The 23,139-nt window shown below is 39.1% G+C and overlaps 1 protein-coding gene and 1 pseudogene across 3 annotated transcripts in view; both read left to right on the top strand.

Annotated features, from left to right (window-relative positions):
* The first annotated feature begins 283 nt into the window (after nt 1-283).
* MTM1 (myotubularin 1) overlaps nt 284-23,139 on the top strand; it is an 88,705-nt gene continuing 65,849 nt past the window's right edge. For 2 of the 3 annotated variants that reach the window (XM_006905507.3, XM_006905506.2), the window contains exons 1-3: nt 15,170-15,189; nt 18,920-18,992; nt 21,956-22,028. In XM_006905507.3, coding sequence (XP_006905569.2) covers nt 18,930-18,992; nt 21,956-22,028 — 136 coding nt within the window. In that variant the 5' untranslated portion in view covers nt 15,170-15,189; nt 18,920-18,929. Of the gene's footprint in view, nt 305-15,169; nt 15,190-18,919; nt 18,993-21,955; nt 22,029-23,139 lie in introns of those variants that run through there. The other variant, XM_025051649.1, reaches the window with a different exon arrangement.
* Nucleotides 3,648-3,766, top strand: LOC112485471 (annotated as a pseudogene).

Genomic DNA, 23,139 nt, shown 5'->3' with positions numbered 1-23,139 from the left:
ACGCAAACAGTAAGTAGTTTCAAACACCTAGAGAGATGGGCTTCAAATCTCTTGTTATTTCAGTCGTTACTTCACTTTAACTAGAAGACTCTGCTGAGGTCTTATGGGTTGTTGCCAGTGTCTGCTGGCCAGGCCGCCTTACACAAGGATTTCTTTTCCAGCACACTGGTTTGTACTGGGAACCTATTATCTGAAATGCTTGTCAATCTTCGTGTTGTGTGGTTTGTAAAGAAACAAGTTCATTTTGAAATTACAGGCATACCTCGGAGAAATTGCGGTTTCAGTCGCAGACCACCGCAATAAAGTGAGTATCGCAATAAAGCGAGTTGACATCTTTTTGCTGGTGGAGGGTCTTGCTTTCAGTTTGTGAAAAACACAACATCTGTGAGGTGCGATAAAGTGAAGCACAGTGAAATCAGGATCCCCATAGCTCTAAAAAAGCACTCAACTTCTTAAGAACAAGAGTTCCAATAAAATGGCATTAATGATCGCTTACTATAAAAGTCCATCTGTTGAGTACGTTTTCAGTTCTCTCATATTCTGTATATTCGATGCTTTCAAAGCAAATGTTTTCACTTGTACAGGTTCTGAAAAATGATTAAAGTTACATAAAATACTCCAGTATTCTTTGTTCCAAAGTGAAAGGAAGGTTAACAAAATGTAGTTACTTTTAAAACCACTGAAAGAACATGTGGTTCTTGCTATTATTGAGGGCTCCAAAATAAGGAGAAAAGCAGAGTCTCTTCGGGGCTTAGTAGGTGACATTTTGAACTGGTGGCCAAAGGATTTCAAAGGCCAGAGTTTCTTGTTATTTCTAAAGTTTTTTTTTTTTTTAATTTTCTAAAAGAATAAGAGGTTGTTTTCATTATTCTTTAGTAATTTCCCTTCCCTGTTTCTGACTTCTTTGAAGTTCTGCTTTCTTTATTTTCTAGTTTCTCAGTTCATTATTCCTTTTTGGCAGATGAGGGGACAGGGGCTTTCATTTGCTTATAAGCTGTTGACTCTGGATTTGAATCTTGGCGCTAATATTACCTGTGTGACTTCAGGCGAGTCACTTACCTCTGTGCCTCAGTTTCCTTATTTGTAAATGAAAATAATAATAGTACCTTCCTCAGGGGGTTGTTGGCAGGACTGAGTGATAATCTGTTAAGTGCTTAGAATAGCATCTTAAATATAGTAGGTACTCAAGAAAAGTTGAACTTAAATTACATAGAACTCCCTTCTTTTGACTTGAACTACATGGAACTGCATTCTTTTCTTTGAAGGAAAAGAAATGATTCCAGACATGTTTTCATAAACTTTTGGAAATCCAGTAAGCCTGATTTTCTAGACGTTTCTCTTTTCATTATTGACTCGAGCTTTTAGTTTTAGGTGATGTTGGCAGAAGTGTTCGCAGTTCTTGCAGTGCTAAGTTCCCTTTACTGTTTGGACTCAGAATTACTTGAAACCGTATTTTGTTTGTTTCTACAGACAAGAATAGAGCAAGAGAGGCCTTCTTCCAATTCTTTTGCTTTAAAAGCAAAAAGACACAGGGAGACCCAGTTGGAGGTACTCAAGCAAGAGCCCAGTTGCCATCCTGTAGTTGGAGGATAGTTTTTTCATGTTAAATGTTTACAATGTATTTTTCCACAGGAGCACCAGGACAGTCTTATCTTTTTTTCTTTTTAAGAATGAGGCAAGTATCTCTTTGGAAAGCTGGCATCCTGTACTAGTGTTTTCTTTGTCTCTCTATCGGAAGGATAAAGAGTGGGAAAGAGCCTTGTGTCTGTGTGAGGTGGAAGAAAGCTTCCCGAGTTTGGATTCCAGAAGCCAGGTTCAAGTCCCAGTTCTGCCCCTTCTTAACTTTATGACACGGGACAAATCATTTTACCTCGCTGCGGCGGGTCTTCCATTTGTAAGACAGAGCTAAGAACACCTGCCCTACCAAACTCCCAGCGCTCTTCAGAAAGTCAGATGTGCATCAGCAGCCTTTGAAGACCATGCAGCGTTACTGTCATTGCAGTCATTTGTTATATAAGCCGTCACTGTTTGGAGAACTTATGTTAGAGGGCAGTGTCCTTCCTGTTCTTGGTCCATCTCCCCCACAGCTGTAGGTATGGCCTCTGCCTCCTCGCTCTCCCTCTTCTGTCAGCCCTGAGATATGGAAGCGTTTTATTGTCTCTCTCAAATGGACCTGAAGCCATTGGTACACCTTCCGAGCTTCCATTTTCTTTATTACTGAAACGATAGTACCGTGTAACCAACAATCACGGGGCGATGGCAAGGCGATCTCTCCACTGCCTCTTTCTGCAGTGTCTCAGAATAGAAGTCATTCCTTTTCGCATATCGGCACCTTATCTTAGCTCCTCAGTGCAGCTTGAAGCCCTGCCAGGTTCCTCCATCTATACTAGACTGGGTCCTCGCACTCTGGGGCTTGGGACGAGAAGAAATCCAGGGACTCGATTGCTCTCCAGGTCTCCTCTGCCTTCCTTGGTTGAACAGGACAGACTCTTGTTACTTACATTTGTTTCTCAAGATCTTGAAATGACTCCATAAGTAGCTCTTGAAATTTTCTTGTACTTACATTAGTTAAGTATTGTGTTTCTTGACTCTTTGTCTTGATATGTAACACCTGCGTACTTCAGTATTCATTTTTTTCATCTTCCAAGCTTGTAATAAAGACGGCTGAGGTTGGACACATTGTCTGGGCAGGTGAAACCTGACATGGCCCTCTTCGTGCTGGAGACATTTAGGAAACATTCTTTGACTTGAACTGGACAAGGGAGGGTAGTTTACAATTTTTCGGATGTGTTTGTTTCAACAAATTCTGTTGTCTGTCTAGGGATCATATTCCCTGACTGCAAGATGAAACAACTGAGCTCATGCTTAGCCTTTCTTTCCATGGTCAATTAGCAAATGAATAAGAAAGTTCTTTGAGTCCAGTGCTGGGAGAGGTCTCACACATTGCTTTCCCACTCTTTTCTTCCCAGCCTCTGGATTTTTGGATTATTGTCATGAGCAGTTTGTGTTTAGATTCGTTTTTGCTTTGCTTGTTGATATGTTGGGGGTGAGAAGGGCTAAGGGGAGTTGAAGGCTAATAATTGAAAGTGAAAAGAAAAGTAACTTGTTTGTAATTCCTCCTGCTCAGATTCACTTGCCTGCAGACCTTGACAACACAGTGATGGCTTTTCTTTTAGTTTGTGATCATTGTTATATGTTGCTATCATGTCCTTGAGCTTTTTGTGAGAAGGGAACAGTTTCCCAGAGCTTCTTACAGTGGTCGGGACTGCTACATCAGTCCTGCTGTCCCCTTAGTGGGAGCTCTAGAGGCACAGGTGGGTCCTGAAGGGGATTTTTAGCATCAGGTGGTGATGCTTGCAGTGCCCTTGCCTGACCTTTACGTTCCTTTATGGTCCTGGGATGATTTAGGTGGAGACTGAAGAAAACGGGGACTGTGCTGTCAGGGTTCATTTCAGCAGGGCTGCAATTGGCCTGAGCTGTTTTACTGAAATCAGAAATGTCGCTGCACAGCAGTGACTCCCCAGCCATGACATGTCGGTACTGTTTGTGGGTCACAGTGAGAAGGAAGACCCCAGGAGGGTACTGCCCTTGACACTGGTTATGTGGCAGGCAGGATGTAAAAAACCCCAGTCAAGATTCCATTTTGAGTCTATGGCCACACCACCCTGAACAAGCCCCATCTCGTCCGATCTCGGAAGCTAAGCAGGGTCGAGCCTGGTTAGTACTTGGATGGGAGACCACCTAGGAAGACCAGGTGCTGTAGGTGTAAAAAATAAGGGATTGTAAGCTGACAAGGTCCTTGCAGTCTGTGAGGTCAACCAATGGTTGCCTCCCCGGAAAAAAAAAAAAAAGGTTCCATTTTGAGCTCCCTGGTTCTGAAGTGTTCCTTGCACACATCAGTGGTTCTGATCTGTGAGAGTGTGTGTGAGTCCCTACTGCCCATCACAGAGAGAGGGCCATGGAGCTGACAGTCACCTCTTTGTCGCTCTCGCTGTGACACATAATAACTGATTTTTGAAAGTTGAGGCTGACTGTAACCCTGCCAGCAATTTCCTTTCTTCACTATTATCATCTCTAAGACAACAGGATCATTCCTCCGGAGGTTCCCGTCACTTCTATGCCACCAAACAGTTTTCCCCTGTTGATAGAATATCCTGAAGCCCCTGCTCCTCCTCAGCTCCTGAGAGTTTAGGAGACATGCAGAGTCTTAGCACCGCCAGAATCTACATTTGAATAAGACCACCCGCCCCCCCCAGATGGTCTGTATGTAAATGAAGGTTAGGGAAAGCTGGGCTAAGTAACAGTTCACTTCCTGGCTTCCTGAGGGACCATGCTGTCCATTACAAAGAGAATTAATTCCATCCACCTGTGTAATCGGTTCTCCAGGTAGTCACATTAAAAAGTAAAGAAACGGATGAAATCAATTTTAATAATAGATTTTGATTTCACTCAGTATATCAAAAATATAATTTCAACATGTAATCAGTATAACAATTAGCATGTCTCTCCCTTTCCTGTACTAAGTTGTTGAGATCCCAGGTGTAGTTTACGTTCCCTGCACCCCTCATTTCGGGGTAGCCCTATTTCACATGTTAAAGAGCTGCTGGCCGAGTGGCCCCAGTGTTGGGCAGCGCAGCTTGAAGAGATACATTGTGGCCTTGAATTGCTGCCGGTGGCAGCAGATTCGCTGTCAGAGCCACTGCCACCTCGGTAAAATCTCGCGTTAACGTTCGATGTAACCTGGGCTAAGCCCTCTGCCCAGTGCTCTGACAGACATCTCATTTGAATCCTCACGGCATCCCCACAGAGTTCCAGAGAGTTCTTTTCTCCGTTTCGGTTTGGTAAGCCGCCTTTGTAGTCACCATTGGTATATGTGTGAAATGCGAGCTTTTTTCTTGGAGTCATCTTCAAAGAAAGGAACACCTTCTCGGGCTCCTCAGAGAGGGCTGGAGTCCCTCAATGGAAGTTTCCTTGGGCTGGAAAACCCCATAGATTGCCACGTTGGCTGGTCGTCGGCATCTCCTAGGGAGGTTTAAAGACCTGCTACCCAGGTCCTACCCACAGACCCTCAGGATTTTTTGATTTGGGGGAGATGAGACATCTGTGTTTTTAAAGTGCTCTGGGTGATTCCGGCCTGCAGCCGGCCGCAGAGCAGCTGTGTCCCCAACCCTAGTGCCCTGAGAATCACCTGGGCTTGATCGAAATGCACATTCACAGTCATTTGGCCACAGAACCCGCCTCGGGTGAGCAAGGTCCTTGGTGATGCCAGTGTGCTACTTTGACTCACACTTTGACTTTGCGCAGCCTGCCCATCAGAATCACCTGAGGGCGTGGCCCGACACACAGGTTCCCTGGCAGCTGTCTGGACTTTCTGATTCAGTAGATTTGAGGTGGGGCCCAGGATCTGTGTTTGAGATAACGCAATGTTTTCCATATTTCGCCATAAAGTATTATGTTTACTTTAGGTTCTGTGTAGGCGATTTCTATGGCAAAGTTTTTTGTTTGTTTGTTTGTTTTTGTTTTTTGGCATAGATGTTGAATTTTATCCACCCCCTTTTCTGCCTTTATGGATATATATACAGATATATATATCCCCCTCTTTAAACCTGTTAATGCATGAGCTATTAGAAAGGATTTTCTAATATAATTTTGCAGCATTAACGAGGTTTGCATTGCTGGCCTGAAACCAATGTGTTTCTTACTGCTGGATTCGTTTGGTAATATTTTCTTCAGGATTTTTACATCTGTATTTGTGAGATTTGGCTTTAATTTTCATTTCCTGTGCTGTCTTTGTCTAGTTTAGTATCATTTTGCTAGCCTTGTAAACTGAGTTGGGAGTACTGGATTCCCTTTTTTTTTTTTTTTTTGGTCTCTTGAAGTTTGTGTAAGATTGGAGTTACCTGTTCCCTGAATGTTTGTTTAGCAGAACGTCCCTAGAGCCACCTTGGCCTGGTGTTTGCTTTGGGAAGATTTTAAGCTACTAGTTAATATCTGCCATATCTGTAGTTACGTCTGTCTTTTCATCCTTAAATCTTGATATTGTTCATTTGTGTCTCTTTCTTTCTTGATCAGTCTTACCACAGGTTTGTCAGTTGTGGTTATGCAGTATGAGGTTTGTCAGTATGCGGAAATGAATGAGCATAATTATATTCTTAAGAGGTTTTTTTTTTGAAATTAATTTTTAGTGAGTAAAAACTGCATGTGATTTTAAAGTCAAATTTATATCAAGGTATATTCAGAGAAGCCTTACTTCCATCCCTGTCTCCTGCCAGGTGTGCTGCCCCGCATCATCAGTATTATTAGTTTTTAGTTCATTCTATGTTTCTTTTGCAAATTTGAGCAAGCAAGCAAGCACACACACACTTGCATTTCCTCCTTACACCAAAAAAGCATACTGCGTACACTGTTCAGCCTCTTGGGGGTTTTTTTCTGCTTAAAATATATCCTGGAAATAGTCACTCTTCATTTTCTCTTTCCGTCTTTGGATTCATTCTGCTGTTTGGATGTTTCAAAACATAGTATTTTTATCATTCTAATATATTTCCATCGTGATTATTTAATTCACTTGTGAGTTTGTTCAGAAGTCTACTTTTAAATTTACAGATGCATTTGCTGGATATTTTTAAAACTGACTTCTAACTTAACTGCATTATGGTCAAAGAAAGTGGTCTGAATACTAGTAGTTCTTTGAAATGTGTTCAGGGTGGGTTTATATGGTATTTCGTAGTTTTCTTCTTTTACTTACCAGAGTGCTTTTTGTATTCATCCACATTGTCTCATGTATCAGCAGTCGGTGACTTTCTGTTGCTGAGTCGTATTCTGCAGTGTGGCTGTAACATAATTTGTCCACATCCATGAACATTTGAGTTGATTCCATTTTATGGCCATTATGAGTAGAGCCACTATGTACATTTGCTTATAGGTCTTTATTTAGACTCATGATTTCATTTGTCTTCTGTAAATATGTAGGTGTGGCATTGCTGGGCCATATGCTTAGTGTATGTTTAACTTTACAAGAAACTGTCAAACTATTTTCCGAAGAAGCTGCGCCATTTTGCATTCTCATTGGCCATGTCGTCTCAGCACTTGTTATCGCCTGTCTTGTTAAATCGCAGCCATTGTGGTTTTAGTTTTCATATTTCTAATGACTAATGATGGTTAATATGTCTTCATGTGCTTATTGGCCATTCCTATATCTTTTTTGGTCAAGTGTCTACTCAAATCTTTTGCCTGTTTCTCATTGGATTCTCTGTGTTGTTATTAAGTTACAGGAGGTCTTTATATATTTTGGATACAAGATCTATATCAGATATGTGATTTGCAAGTCCCTTCTCCCAAACTGTGGCTTACTCTTTCATTTTCTTAACTATGCCTTTGAAAGAGGAAACTTTTTTCATTTTGATAAAATCCAGTTTATCATTTTTTTTTTCCTTTTATGGTTTATGCTTCCTAACGTTAAGTTCACAAATATTTCCTGTACGTCTCCTTCTGTGGCTTTTGCGTTTTTAGCTTTTGTGTTTAGCTCTGTCGTGGCACTTAGACCCTAGGGAGGCCCCCTGATCTGCAACCTTCGGTGCTCACACCCGTGTAATCCCCTTTCCTTGAGTTTACAGACTTGTGAGACCTTGAGCAGAGGATCCAGCTAAGCCGTGCTTAGACTTCTGACCCTGGGAAACTGTGAGATAATTAATGTGTACTGTGTTTAGCTACTGAGTTTGTTATGCAGCAGTATAAAACTAATACTTCTATGCTTCATTTCAAGTCATTTTTGTGCATCGTGTGAAGTAAGGGTCAAGATTCACTGATTTTTCCATATGAATATCAAATTGTTCCAGCATAATTTGTGGAAAGGACTATCCTTTCCCCATTGAATCACCTTGGTACCTTTGTTAGAAATCAGTTGACCATTGCTAGGACTTCCAAAACATGGGCCTAATTCTGGACTCTGTTCTGTTCCATTGATCTACATGCCTATTCTTATCTCGATACCACAGTGTCTTGATTCCGGAGGCATAGTAAATCTAGAAATTGGGTAGTGGAAACACTCCAACTTTGTTTTGGTTTTCTTTTTCTTCAAGATTATTTTGGCTTTTCTTGGTTCTTTCTCTTTCCGTACAAAATTCGGAATCATCTGGTCAATTTCTGTGACAGAGCCCATTTGGGTTTGGTAGGGATTGCATTGAATCTATAGATCAATATTGATATCATAACAGTATTGAGCCTTCTGATCCCTGAGCATGATGTGTATTTCCATGTATTTAGGTCTTCTTTCATTTCTCTCAGTGTTTTATAATGTTTAATATATGGCTCTTGTACACATTTTATTAAATGTATCCTTAAATATTTCTTTATATTATGAAAATGATATTTTTATACTTTAATGTCTATTTGCTTATGGTTAACAATACAAACGCAATCTTTATGTCGGCCTTGGGTATCATGCAACATTACTAAATTTACTTATTAGTTCTAATAGTTTTCTGTATTATTTTTAGGATTTTTTACATACGTGATCATGCCAGGCACAAATACAATTTTACTTCTTCCAATATGTTGTACCTTTTATTTCTTTTTGTTGCCTTATTAAACTTCTAGGATCTCTGATCGCGAATGCAAGCAATACGAGCATCATTACATTGTTTCCACACTTACTGGGAAAGTGTTCCATCTTTCACCATTAAGTATGATGTTAGCTGTAGGTTTCCTTGACTATTTCTGGTTTGCTGAGAGGTTTTTTTTAAAAAAAATTATGATTAGATGTTGAATTTTGTTTGTAGAAGCCATGTCTAAGATACTGTCTTTAGGAAGATGGTCTATCTCATGAATAGCCCTGTTGGGAATTCTTGTTATTCTTCTGTGGAGCAACATATATTGCTCCTTCAAAAGCCATGGAGATTGTCTGTGTCGGATTCATATGTGTCATTGTTATAGTACTGGAATTTCTTCATCTTCTCTTTTGTTGCCATTCTTTTGACACTGGTTTTGGTTCCTCTTCAACTTTTTACTTTTTAAAATTTTTGCCTTTTAGATTATTTCTTTCACATCTATGAAAACTTCCTCTCTGCTAACAGTGTCAAGTTCTAGAAGTATGTCTGAGTTTGTGTGTGCGTGTGTGTTCATTTGGTTCTCTCCCTTTCTTCTATAGCAGAGATGGGTGGCCACTTGTAATCATGGCTGGAATAATAGTTAACTGCTCCAGGTAGGAAGATACGCATTGTCCATACTCTGGGTCACTGCAAGTCTTACTCTTTCTGAATCTCCAAGGCTTCAAATGAAGCCAGTCTTTGGAGAATCCCTTTGGACACTCCTCTAACTACTATGGCAAACTGCCCGTTGGGCAGGCTACTACTCTTGCTGCTGATCTCTGTACTTCAAGTTCAACCTGCTCTTGTAAATTAGGACTAATTAGGATGTATCAAGCCCAGCATTTTCAACAATTGGGAGACTCTAGGCAACATTTGAGAACCTCACTTGCCGCTTTTTAATTCTGGCCCATAAAGAGAAGTAACAGGAAGCTCCAGATTAGAATTTTTCCAGCCCACTTTTGGAACTCTTCCTTGGAATTGCCTAAAAAGACCATGTCACCTTTTAAAAAATATCCTCAGTGGTGTCAAATCTTTGAGTGAGGACTTGGCATTTGGCTTTAGGCCAAAATAATTTTGAGGTCCATCTATTAAATAGAGTGGGCACTCATGCCGTGGGAAGTATTGTTTTTCATTTAAAAATTAAGATATGGTAAAATTCATGAGATGGAGTCTTATGTGGTTTTAACTCTAAAGGCAGTTTCAAAAGAATTGAAAGAATACTTGGAATAGCGACAGTGTTGCTGGAATAAACGTACACCATCTAAAGAGACTACATTGAAGAATAACTCATCTGGCTACATGTGGGTGATAGCCATTTTAACAGAGGCCTCATTACATCATAGTTGTGCTTCATGGCGTACTTATTCTATTTTCATCCATTAGTAAAAAAAAATTCCTTCTTTTTAATATAGTTTGAAAAACTCTTCCATGACACAAAGTAATATTGCAGTGGACAAACAAGAAGGAATGTACTGGTTCATTGCCTCATAGACATGGATTTGGGGAAAAAGGTCACTTTTTGTTTACTTGTCTTTAAAACGAAGGCTAGAGTTCTTTGTGACTATCTGATTTTGTGACATAGGGATGGAATTTTTAAAAACACCCTTTTTTACTCAGCTGTGTAAGCAAGAAGCATAATACCCTTGTTTTTTGTTTGATCATCTATTAGGGAATCAGAGCAAAAACTATCTGTTACTGGGTCAGAGGATCAGACTGACTAGGTTTGAATTCTAACATCGACAGTTCTTATATAGTTAGTTGCCTTTTGAGGTTGTTGGGGGGATTGAAAGAATTCTGTGTTTGAAACAATGCCTGGCACATAGTAGATTAGTAAATGGAAGCCACGATCATTATACATGAATAGATGTTCTGTGTTGCCTTAAATGTATAGTATCACCTGTATTATTGTCTTTGTTATTATTTAACTTATACCTATTCATATTCTTTATCACTATTTAACTTCTTATTTATTCATTTCCTCAACTCAGTTGCCAGCTCCTTGAAGACCTATCTCAATTGTGTTTTTAAGAATTTCCCACCATGGTCCAGAGTGGTTGCCCAGTATACATTTACTGATTTTTTTTTCCTCTGTGGAAACAGGATTAAACAATTATGTATGCCGAGTAAGAGCATCTCAGAAATGATTGGCCTGATGTCATTTTATTATTTCTTCTAAGAAGCTATATTAATATTTCAGTGCTGGTTAATGGATGTTCAGTAAATGTTTATAGATGGATTGACAAACTAAATTGTTTTAAGTGTACCCATATGTTGACATGACCATTTCATAGATTGTTAATTTCTGTAGTTAACCTCTCGTCTCTGTGGTGCATTGGCTTGTGTCCCCCAGAAAGGTATGTTGATAGGCCTGGCCCCCAGTACCTTGGAACGTGACCTTACTTGGAAATAGGGTCATTGCAGATATCATTAGTCGAGGTCATAGTGGAGTAGGATAGGCCCTTAATACGATATGATTGGTGTCCTCAGAGGAGAACACCATGTAGAAACACAAGAAGAGGGCCAGCCATGTGACAACAGACAGAGATTGAGATGCTACAGTTATAACCACTGGAAGCTGGAAGAGGCAGGAAGGACCCTCCCCTTAAGCATTCAGGGGAGCATGGCCCTGCTGACACCCTGATTTCAGAGTTGTAGCCTCCAGAACTGAGGGAGAAGAAATTTCTGTTGTAAGCCATCTACTTTGTGGCCCTTGGTTACAGCAGCCCCAGGAAACTCAGACACCGCTCATTCATTATTTTCTGTTTTCCCTCCTTGCTGCTCAAATCAAGAATGTTGACAACCTGGGATTTCATTTCATCTCAAATGGTTGATTTGCCTACATTTTCATCCATCGGTCATCTCCATATAATTTTACTGCCAGATCAGGCAGAAGTAATGGAAAATCTGGCACAAAAATACTTTTGCAGTTCTTCCACGTGTGCCGGGAACACGAGACATTTACAAGATCGTTCATAACAGCACTGTTTGTAATAGTGAAACCTGGAACCAGTTCAAATGATCACTGAGAAGAGAATGGAAAACAAAGTGTGGAACAATGGACTACTATGCAGCAGTGAAAATGAGCCGAGCGCAACTCCACACATCCACATTTATAGCTCTCATATCAACACTGTGTGAGAAAAGCAAGGGGCGGAAGAATGTGTAATGATCCCAGTTATATGTCCACGTTCAAAACGACACACAATCAACATAATATTTAGGGATGTGTACTACATATGTAGGGTATTATACAGATATGCAAAGGAGTTATAAACACACAACTCAGCCTTAGAGAGGGAGGCTGGAGTGCCTTTAATGGCCGCAAACCGCTGTTTCTGAAGTCATGGAAGTTGACGAGGATGTTACTGTATTCATTTATTTATCGGCTGAGCACTCAAGCTGCTCTGTGCTGGTGCCACAACGTGAAGCAGCCCTTGCCCTTAGGAAGCTCAGAGCTAACAGAGAGACCGAACATCAATGGATAAGTGCAGCACAGCATGAGAAGTGAAAATGTTAGAAATTTGTGCAACATACAGAGAAGGGATGTGTCTCTGCGTGTGTGTGCATGCGCACATGTGCACGAGGAAGTCAGGAAAAGCTTCCTGTGTCTCGGAAGCAGGCGTATGAGGACCCCACGCCAACAAAGCTCCTGCTTACCCTCCTGGTGAAAGTACCTGGAGGAATTGGCCCGAGTGACAGGTTATCTCCAGACTTTTCTACTCTATTTTTCTAGAAACTGCACATCCACTCTTTAGTTTCTTTCTGTTCCTCTTCCTCCACCACTAATTCCTGTTGAAAGAATCTTTGTCAGTAATGCCCAGTTTGAGGTCTTTGGAAAATAAGATATTTTGAACTGGCACCTTCATTACTATTATACCTATGACCTTTTACATATATTTACTCTTACCATCAATGATTACCATTTAACTTTTGCTTAAGGTACTTTTTACTTTTAAATTTAAAATGTACTTTTTGGGAACAGTTTCTCACAGGGGAAAATAGTTCAACAAAATACAGTTTTGTCATGAGCAGATCAGCTGGGTTTATGAGTTTGGGAATTGGCAGGTGGATGTGGAACTTGATCTTGTTCCTATTTTAAAACTTTGTTTACTGGCAGGTATCTGACGGTTATAAAAATCTATTGGCGGATTTAAAGATCTGATTAAATGTATGTAATATCATTACTAAGTAGCCTTTTCACAGTAAAAATAAGGTAACCTGATGGTAGTTGACTTTTCTAAGTTTATTTAGCGTACCAATTTCAGTTTATGAAACATTTCTATAGTTACCCTGGTCCATGGCCACAGCTCATGCTGCTAAAGCCAATCAGCTGTCTTGAAGATATGCCATTTGTCTGGAGGGGACCAAGTAATAGGGTGAATGGATCAGCTCAAATCCATCACTAACCACTGGAAAAAGTGATTCAAAATGTACTCTCCACTGGGTCTGAATTATATTGTTTTTAGCTAGAAGTCTTTGCAACTTTTAAAGAAGTAAGTGTATCGTGATCATTAAAATGAATACTAAGTATCAAAATGATTCAAAGAGGGATTTTCTAAATGAAATCCTACTTAATATTTCATAATTTCCAAAGAACAATCATCAAAACAAATCCCCTTTAGCCCTAAGGTTTGGTATGACTGAGACAAATTGAGAAGCTCTAATGCATATGTGTCGCATATGTCTATTTGGTCAGTAAGCCACTTACTGTGATGGGGGGTACTGTTTTGGAATAAGTACAGTTAGACTGACTCTAAGAAGCCTCTAGTGTATTTCTAGACTCTTGAGCCAGAATAAAAGGTAATGAGGCAAGGAGTCAGGTGTTTTATTTTTTTAATTCGAGTAAGTTTGCTTTGAGGATCGATAGCTTTAAGGCTGTTCAGAGCCTTGCCAAGATGATCTGGGTCATCTTAGAAAATGTGTCTGCAGAATGGCTAGGCAGTGTTAGATATCATGTGTTTTATGAAGAATCCAGCCAAATCTATTAGTGCCTGTTTAAGGAATGACTTAGAGTTCATCAAAACATCTCCTGTGGCAGGAGGGGACCTGGTGTTAGAGAGCCTCTGTCTTGTCATCTGGTGTGCCAACATTTTACATGGTCCTCATCACGACTCCATGAGGTAGGGCGTATCATGCCCATTTCGTAGATAAGGAACTACAGTTTGTGCAGGATTGCGTGACTATGGTTATTAATCAGGTGACAAAATTGGAATTTGAAGCCCCAAATCGTCTGAATACAGAACCCCCTCCTTTTTGTAATTACATCGCAGTCTTGCCTCTGGTCATAGTGCATTTTTACAAGGTATGAACTATGAATGGTGGGGTTAAGAGCTTATGTTTTCGTTTAAAAGGACATGATTTGTATTTACTTTGGCTGAAGAAAGTTCACTTGGAAATAATTTAATAGTCTAAAGCAGAGGGCGACAGCCCGTTTTTGTAAATAAAGTGTAACTGGAATACAGCTACACCCCTCATTTCCATATTGCCTATGGCCACTTCCATGCTACAGTAGAGTTCAGTAGCTACAACAGAGTCTGTGTGGCCCACAAAGCCTAAAATATTTACCATCTGCCCCTTCACAGAAAAAGTTTACCAACCCCTGTTCAAAGGAAAATGTGTAGAAATGAAATAAACTCCTAGTTTTGCAGATCATCGTTTGTTTTCATGTGGGTTTAGCCAGTGCAGAAGGTGAATTGATCGTGTTCCGGGCTCAAAATGGCAGGGATGTGAATATTTCTTTTTTGTTCTGAGAGCAGTTTGGCTGAGGACATCTCAAGGCATCTTGTTCATTTTCTTGCCTCCTAGGTGGCCTACACTCAGAACAACTTTAGTGCAAAAGTCAGAATAAGTTAATTTAGCAAATCCTGTGTTTACAGGTACTCCAGGTATAGAACTCTGCTGGTAGTTCTCAGGGGTGGCAATGTGTGTGTGTGTGTGTGTGTGTGTGTGTGTGTGTCACACATCCCCTAGAGACCACATTGGAAGTGGGGGAGGTGTTTTTGTTTTTAGTGCGCTGTATTGAAAAATACATTATTTTGCTATATATCAGTGTCCTTTTATTTTTCCTTTGTATTGGAGTTAAGGCATTTTTTTTTTTTGAAATTGTGGTTAGGTTGATAATATCTATGATTTTCATTTTCAGCCTAGGAAAAGGGAATTTACAGAAATTTGTTTTATAATAAAGGGAGCATTGGGTCTGCCCTAAATATTTAGCTTTTTTTTTTTTTTTTTTGTTCCAGAACAGACATCCAAGTAAAGAGAGCTCCCCTTAGAAAGACCTGGAATTCTGGACTCACAGGCTGCTTGTGCATATGTTCTTGCTCAATGGCAGGCTTTAGAAGTCGGTTTTCAGACTGGGTAGATTTCCACAGCTTTCAAGGGAGCCTCCAGAGAAGGACCGTCCTTAAAGTTCATTTAAACATCAACACAGCAAGAAAGCACACTGAGTAAAATCCAAAGAGAAGGCCTGCATACTTTTTGTCGCTGTTTGTACACAGAAAGTTTAGAAAAACCTCTATTTGAAGGCCACTGATCTACAGTCAGGTGACCATGGGAACTAGAGTTCCTGTTGGAGTTTAGATTTTGCTTGCACAGGCCCTTTGAGGTGGGGGTCAAAATTATTTTCTAATCCTACTGCTTTTAGATTTTTACAATGGGGTAAAAGTGGCCCGCATTTGTTTGAAAGTGTTTATGATTATGTCTGCTACAGGTGTTTTGTGGAGTCCTGTTTTTCACATTGAACAGAGAGTGGAACACGTTTCTTAGTCTGGAAGAAGGGCATGATGGAAGAAGTGTCTGTACCTCAATCTGAAATGTCTTTTTCTTGGGAAAAGTCTATCGTGTAGGATGGTAGTGTTCAAGTTCTTTTTGGTGCAGATTACTTCAAAGCGGCATAAGTTAATGCTGCCATTCTGTTGCCCAGAGTCATCATGTCATGAGCATCTTGATTAGCTACGATTGTTCTACCCTTTTTCTAAGCTCGCATGGATTTCTGGCTTAAACGAAATATTGGGCAAACAACAGTTAAGTTCTTTATTGCTCAGTTCATTCATTCATTTAACACATACCTATTAAGTACTTACTGGGTGCCAGCCGGGCACTGTTACAGATGTTGTAAATGAAACAGTAAATGAAATAGACCATAATCCCCATCTGGTGGGGGCTTGTATTCTGGTGGGTGGAGGTAGACAGTAACAACACATACCTGGAAGGTGGTAAGTGGTAGAGGGAGAAGATGGTTTTTTAGAGGCAGAGGCATAGGGAGAAGAGAGGTGGATACCATGAGACCATTGAGTTAAGTTGTCTTGAATTTAAGGAGAGATACAATTACGGACATATTGAGTTAAAATTTTGATTTATTAAATAATGCCACCTTTATTCAAAGAGCACTAACTCGTACCAGGGCCTTGTCACACACCCTCTAGGCTCTCCTAGTCATCTTCTTACTCTGTAATAGGATTGGGCTTAAATCATCACAAAAGTTTTTCTCTGGATCAAAAACGATAGAAGTCTACCTTTGGTTTGAATCCTGTAATTAGCATATATATAGGGAATGAAGTTTCAATTTTCACTTAAAGCTGAGGTAGCCCAGATTCAATGTTTTTTAAATAAAAAGGATTAAAACCTGATCTTTAGGGGTTTGAGGAACAATACTCTATAACCAAGAGGGTAGCTGACTTTTGTAAACTTTATTATAGCTTCTAATTATTATTGAGCTACATTTAGACCAACATAGACGTTTTATAGATGAAGATATGGATGAACTTTCCACGCGTGATAAGTTCGAGACAGCCCAGGGCCCGTGTTCACCCGTCTACTACATTTTCCACACCACTGCACTGCTTATTCTGGTCCTCATGACATCATGTTCATGTACTTTTTAAAGAGAAGCTTTATAACTAGGCCACCACCAGCCATGCACTATTCTTGTAGTAAACTTTCTCCATCACATTTATAAGATCAAGACTAATTTGTAGAGAATTGGTTTTAGTGTCAGCATTCACTAATTATCCTTTCATAATTGAAAAATGCTAATAATTTGTTAACAAATACGCTGGGCAATATTCTAAGCCCTTCATATGTATTACCACATTCATTTGGTTTCCAACTATGCTGCAGAAAAATAGAGATAATAGCAAAGAGAGGGGCACTGATGAGATTTTACAGTGACTCATGATGGAACTGACCCACGTTACCTGGGCCCTTGGATTTCTCAGATTTGTATTTGATCTGACTTTTGATAGTAGAAGTTTCTAGCGTAAGTCTAAAAATGAGGGCTTTAGACATAAAGACTGCATATTATATGAGTCCATTTCTATGAAATGTCCAGAATGGGCAACTCTATAGAGACAGCAAACTCGTGGGAGCTTAGGGCCTCGGGGAACGGGGAGTGATGACTGATTACGTGGGGTCTCTCTTTTGGGGTGATGAAGATGTTCTAAGATTGATTACAGTGGTGGTTGTACAACTCCAATATACTAAAAGCCATTAAATTGTACACTTTCAAAGGGTGAGTTGAGTAGTATGTGAGTTATATCTCAATAAGATAGTTTAAAATAAGGGGAAAATGAGGACTTTCCCCTTATATTTAGTTCATTTTAAATTGAAGTTTTTAAATGAGGATTGAAGAAAACAGAAAGACTCATCTTTCTCTTATAGTTTATAAACAGGAATAGGAAGGCGAAGCCTGAGTTGACTGTATAGCCAACTCATTTTAAATTTCTTCTGTTGACTTGACTGACTTGTTACAATGGTTTAAATATTATAGTATCTGATTACTAAAAAGTAATTTTATATCTGTTACTGAAAAAAAATCCACCTAATATATAATCTTGTTTAGTAAATAGAATCATTTCACGGCAAAAACATCCGACCTGCTCTATCTAGTCCATCTCATCCATTCTGCTGTCACTGAGAATAACGAGTTATTTTGCTTGGATTCCAATTTAGGGTTAGAGAGGTTTTTCAAGCCTATTTTGTCTGGATATAATTCATTTTAGTTATTGTTCATTAGTTTTTTTTTTAAGTTATTTCTAATTTTAGATTGTGCCACTTCTTAGTAGTTTCAAATTTTTGAAGTGTAGTATGCCTTTCTATAAAGTATCGTATTTTGCCCTAATTGTTCACTTTTAAGCCTCACCAGTTCCCCAGTTCCAGTGTTCTGGGATTTGGTGAACCAGTATGCAAGCTAACCCCATCATGGTGTTTTATAGTATTTTGCACATAATCATTCAGTTGCCAAATAGTTAAGAGTGTCATCTGTGTACCAGGATGTAGCCATGACCCAGACGGACCCACAGCCTTGCTCTTGAAGAGAACTCTGGTCGGGGGAGAGTGACAGACCTAATCTTATAAGATTGTCCTTACCTGGCCATCTCTGCTTTATCCCGATGGTTATCCTTATCCGCATCTTGTCATCTCTCTTGGGCCTTACTTAAGGACAGTGACTGGCAGTGCAAAGCTATCAGATCACTAGATTTTGTGCCAAGATGTGTTAATATTTTCCGTGCCAGATTTTGTTAGCAAGTGGTTGCCCTTTTAATGAGCCTGTCAAAAAGATCCCATAAATACCAACAGTCACCTCGTTGAATTAGATGTGGAGTACCTCCCTGTGACTTCATATGTATCTCTCTGTCATTAACTTTGGTAAATAAAATAACCAAAGCATCACTTAGTTTACTGTTGCTATAATCTCCACAAATGTAAATCTTGCATTAAAATATTATGTGTGTTCCGAATATGGTGCTTTTGTTTATGTCTGAACTGTGATGAATATGCATTATTTAAATGAAGTCTACACATTCCTTAGAAAATACTGATTAAATCAAATCTTGCTAATTTGATTTTCATCAAATCCGTGCCACTTTACATTGCCTTAATTTGGAGAAAACAGAATTCTTAAAGGGGAGAAAAACTGGGAGTTCAATTGTTTACCCTTTTTATCGCTCTGCTGCCTCTAAATCTTTAAAAATTAAGAAGTGTGGAAATTTGAGGCCTGTTGCACAATTACTAAACATTAAGATTTTTTAGATGACAGTTCGAATGCTGTGATTAAAAAGTCTAGGAATATGTGTGTTGTCTAATGCTGAGCTCCCCATGCATACTTAGCTGCCGTTTTTCTCTTCTTCCATAGTGCCCTGAACCTTTACCACAGCTCTGTCACATGACCTGTGCTATGCTTAGTCTTTTGTGTGTGTCATTCCCGCTGGAGACTACTATGGAAATAGAGCCTGTAGTACTGTTGGTTCTCAATTGCAATATTTAAATATCAGGTGTCGCATATGTTTGAAATTGCATAGAATTCGGTTGATACTGAATGTTGTCTTTCTTGGTAGAGTTTCCAGTATGGCTTCTGCACCAACTTCTCACTATAATTCACACTCCTTGGAGAATGAGTCTTTTAAGAAGGTAAGTGAAGTTTTCAGATTTAGCCCATCTCTTTCTCTGCACTTCTTTTTTTGTATTTACTATTAGGCGATCATTTTGGGTTTATTGAATTCTTAATTTTATCATTCACTCACATAATGTAAATACTTTAATACATGTGGTTTTATTTATTATTCCATCTTGTTCTAGAAAAGACAGATTACTTTATATGCGTGACATGAGTTTTGTTTGTAAATCCTTTCACATAACCTCATTTTTGAGAACCTCCATCTTGTGAATATTATATTCCAGGTACTAGGTAATCCCTCGCCACTGAAAGTTTTCTGAAATATTGAAGGCCAAGGCCCACTGAGAAGCCTGTTACACTTTTCTATGTATTGTCATTATTTTCTGAATATGATGATAAAATAGTTTCATGACCAAAACAAATACAGCATTAACAGAAAATGGTTCAAAGTACTGAGGAGAAAATTGTGTAATTAGAGGAAGCTTTTGGAACATATATTGAAAGGGATGAATTTAAAATAAGCTTTATTCATGGCCCTTTAAGGCTTTTGATATATATTCCCAATGATCCACCAGAAAGGTTAATTTCCCCTCCTACTGGCAGTGTACAGGGAAGCCCAAGCTATCAAAAGGGAGTAAACTGGTGTCTTTTAATTTGTATTTCCCTGATTACTAACAAGGTTGGCCTTTTGAAAAAAGAAGGAAAAAAATGTGTTTATTTTCCATTTGTACTTCTTATGCGAGGTGGCTATGTGCTTTCCTTATTTGCCTTTGGGGTGTTTGGGGGGATTCTTTTCTATGGGTTTATAAGTTTTCTCTATATATTATAATCAGTTTTATATAATATACATTACAAGTCTTTGTCCTAGTTATTTTTTTGTTTGCTTTTTACTGACTATTTCCCTGAGCCGTACACTACATCTCCATGGCTTACTTATTTTAAAACTGGAAGTTGGTACCTCTTATTCCCCTTCACCTTTTTCACCTAGTTTATTATCAGCCTTTTAATTATATTTATAATATTTTGTTTAAATATATTTATAATGTTTTGTTTTTATTTTGAAAGTCACAGGTTTAGAGTCTTTATATGATCACACCTATCAATCTTTTCCTTTATGTTTTCTGCTTTTGATGTAATGTTCACGAGGACCTTTTCATCCCCAAGATTACATACATTTATTTGTGTTGTATTTTCATGATGTTATGGTATAGGAATCAGTTCTGAACACGAGTAATTTCAGAAAGGTTATTGTAAGTCCTTGTATAACATTGACGTGAAGTATACCCTATGTTAATCCCATATTATCCTGTGTTAATTAAATATTTATTTCCCTTGTTTTGTGGTTGAATTATATTTTCTTCTGACCCAGAACTGTGGTGTTTAAAGGTATACTGAATATTAAATTTGCTCATTTTACTTGTTTTTAGTTAGTGAGGGTGGTGTTAAAGGATGATCATAATTTCTTTCCAGTCTTATTTATATAAAGTATTGTTTTGTTCCTTATTGGGGAAGGCATTCCGGGCTGGGGACAATTTGTCTTATCCTCCTAGTTAAAAAATGCTTCACTTACAAGCACTAAAACATACTGAAAATTGGCTAGGAATTCTCGTTTTGTGCCTGAATAAAAAAGATACAACCATTAAAAATCCAGCAAAGCACCCCTCTTTGACAACTTGTATTTTACCTAAATACACAATTCACATTTCTCCCGTTTGTTAATACTTTACATTTGCACAGCCCTTGATAGTTCATGAAAGTGTGCTTGTGTATTTTGTTTCACTTAATATTCACAAAACCCCTTTGAGATAAGTATTTACACATGAACTGATTACAGCATGGCTTTGGAAAATAGCTAGAAAAAAAAGGAATGAAAACTAATGCCGGAAAAACCTTTTGCCCAAACAGATGTTGATGATGCGCCTCGTTCGCCCTACAGTGGACACTGGCAGCCCATCATTGGTGTGGATCCACTAGGGCCGCTGAATAGATTGAGATACTTTACCAGGCATCCAGGTCACAATGGTCAGCTATGGCAAATTAGACACTCACAACTCCTCTGTGGGTTTTGGTGGTTAATTCTCACCTGCCTGGGGGAGCCGCTGTGCCCATTCATTGAATGAGGCACAGGCCTGGGAGTACCTCTAAAGCAGTGGTCCCCAACCGTTCTGGCACCAAGGACCAGGGCTTCTATGAGAATCTAATGCTGGATGATCTGAGGCGGAGCTGAAGCAGTGATGCTGGCATTGGGGAGCGGCTGTGAATACAAACGAAGCTTCACTTGCTCACCCACCAGTCACCTTGTGCTGTGTGGCCCGTGGGCTGGGGACCCCTGCTCTAAAGCCGGGAAACCTAGAAACATAGTACAGCAGCAGGACGAATTTGTGTAGATGGTTCCTAAGGTCCTTGTCTGCTCAAGTTCAATGACAGACCACCCTTTCCTCTTACCGAGTTACCTATGGAGGCAGGACCTTAGTAAAATAAGAAACCCAGTATGTAATAATGGCTATTTTTCTGGTGGTGTAACAAGATTCTGTGATTACTGTTGCTCAGGTAAGGCCCCACTGAAAGAAGTTTTCATTCCTACTTTTAACACAAGATAAATGACTAAATATTTAATGTGAAAAAAAGCCACCACAGTATACATGTATCTGTAGAATGCACTTAATATTTACTTTCCTCATTTTCCTGAATGCTGTTAACTGTGAAGCACTTGGAAGGGGTGTTTAAAAATTAATGTTATTAAAAAGTGTGCTAACATTACTGACAGGCTGAATGTTAATGCAGCTAATGAATTTTGAGGGTAAGTTGTATTTTTTCGTTGTTTGAATTTTCTGTGCCAGTTTTCCCTAATGGTAAATATCTCTCTATTTTTTTTTTTTTCTGTAAAAGTATATTGCGGGCTCATTGTGTTCCGGGTTGCTTAAAAACCTGTGCAAATGTAATGTCCTTGCTTCTGATGCCACTGTTTCGTCTCCAGACTTCTAGGGATGGAGTTAACTGGGGTCTCGGTGAGGCCGTTCCTCGACTTCCAGGAGAGACTCGCATTACTGGTAAGGTTCCTATGAAGTTGGGATTCGCATAACTTGATGAGAGTCCAGCCTGATCAGCTGGCTTCAATCCCTCATACTCTTTAGAAGTCAAATTTAGACAAATAGGCTAGCTTTGTTTAAAAGTGTTACTATAGAGAGAACTCCCTGCATTAGTTTCTTGATCAAAGAGTTCTTTCAAGAGCTTCGTGCTCTCCAGGATAGTGAATATTTTTCTCTGTACCAAAGAGAATTATTTTGGAAAAAAATGTGGATGATCTCTTGAAAGTTACTTATTAGAGCGATAAGCTCTCATGATTTGAGGTTATAACAACAAAGCGATATTAAAGTTTTCCGGTCTATGATGTATGCTTTAAAATGATCAAGCTGAAAGCTTCAAGTCTCAGTATTCTTCTTCTCTTTTTTTGAAATGTAGAAGACTATATTGGTTTAAAATATCTTTCATTTGCCAGATAACTGAAGTTAGTAGTATTGATGTAATAACAATTTGATTGTTGACTTATTTTTGCATGATACATTCATATTAAGAGGAAGGTATCTACTTTGGAAGGACCAGATGATCTGACTTAGGAATACAGAACCATCTGGCAGCTTCTAAGGCAAGGGCTGATGTTGTAGGCTTTCAGATTTTTCATTAGGGTCAACACCCTCCTCTCAGATCCCCATGTATTCGGTAATGATACAGTTACCATTGTTCCAGGGAACCTTTTGATTTATCGACTGAGATCTGTGTTGTTTAGCTTAAACGGCTAAGACATGGTGCCAGTTAGATTAAGGTCATAGATATGGTGCCTTTGTGAATTAGGTAGCCATATGGCATGAGAAACTATTCCATGTCCACAGACTTACACACACGATCCTAGTCTTGCAAAAGAAACCATCCCAATTTCTGGATAAGAGCAAAAAGGATAGCTTACTTTTGGTGGTCTTTATATATGAACTTTTGGTGCTTTGTATCAGTGCCGGAACCTTAACTGATATGTAGTAACTGATTGAATTAGCACGAGGCAGCCTTACTGGATATTTTTCATTTAGCACCTGAGGAGAAAGGGATTTCAAACTTCTTTAAAAAAAATAAAAGCCATGAGTACATTCAAGTCCTTGAAAGATAAAA

The sequence above is a fragment of the Pteropus alecto genome, unplaced genomic scaffold (assembly GCF_000325575.1).
Source record: "Pteropus alecto unplaced genomic scaffold, ASM32557v1 scaffold341, whole genome shotgun sequence".
Lineage (NCBI taxonomy): Eukaryota > Metazoa > Chordata > Mammalia > Chiroptera > Pteropodidae > Pteropus > Pteropus alecto.
The sequence above is the reverse complement of the archived record's forward strand: the minus strand, read 5'-3'. Positions and strand labels throughout refer to the sequence as shown.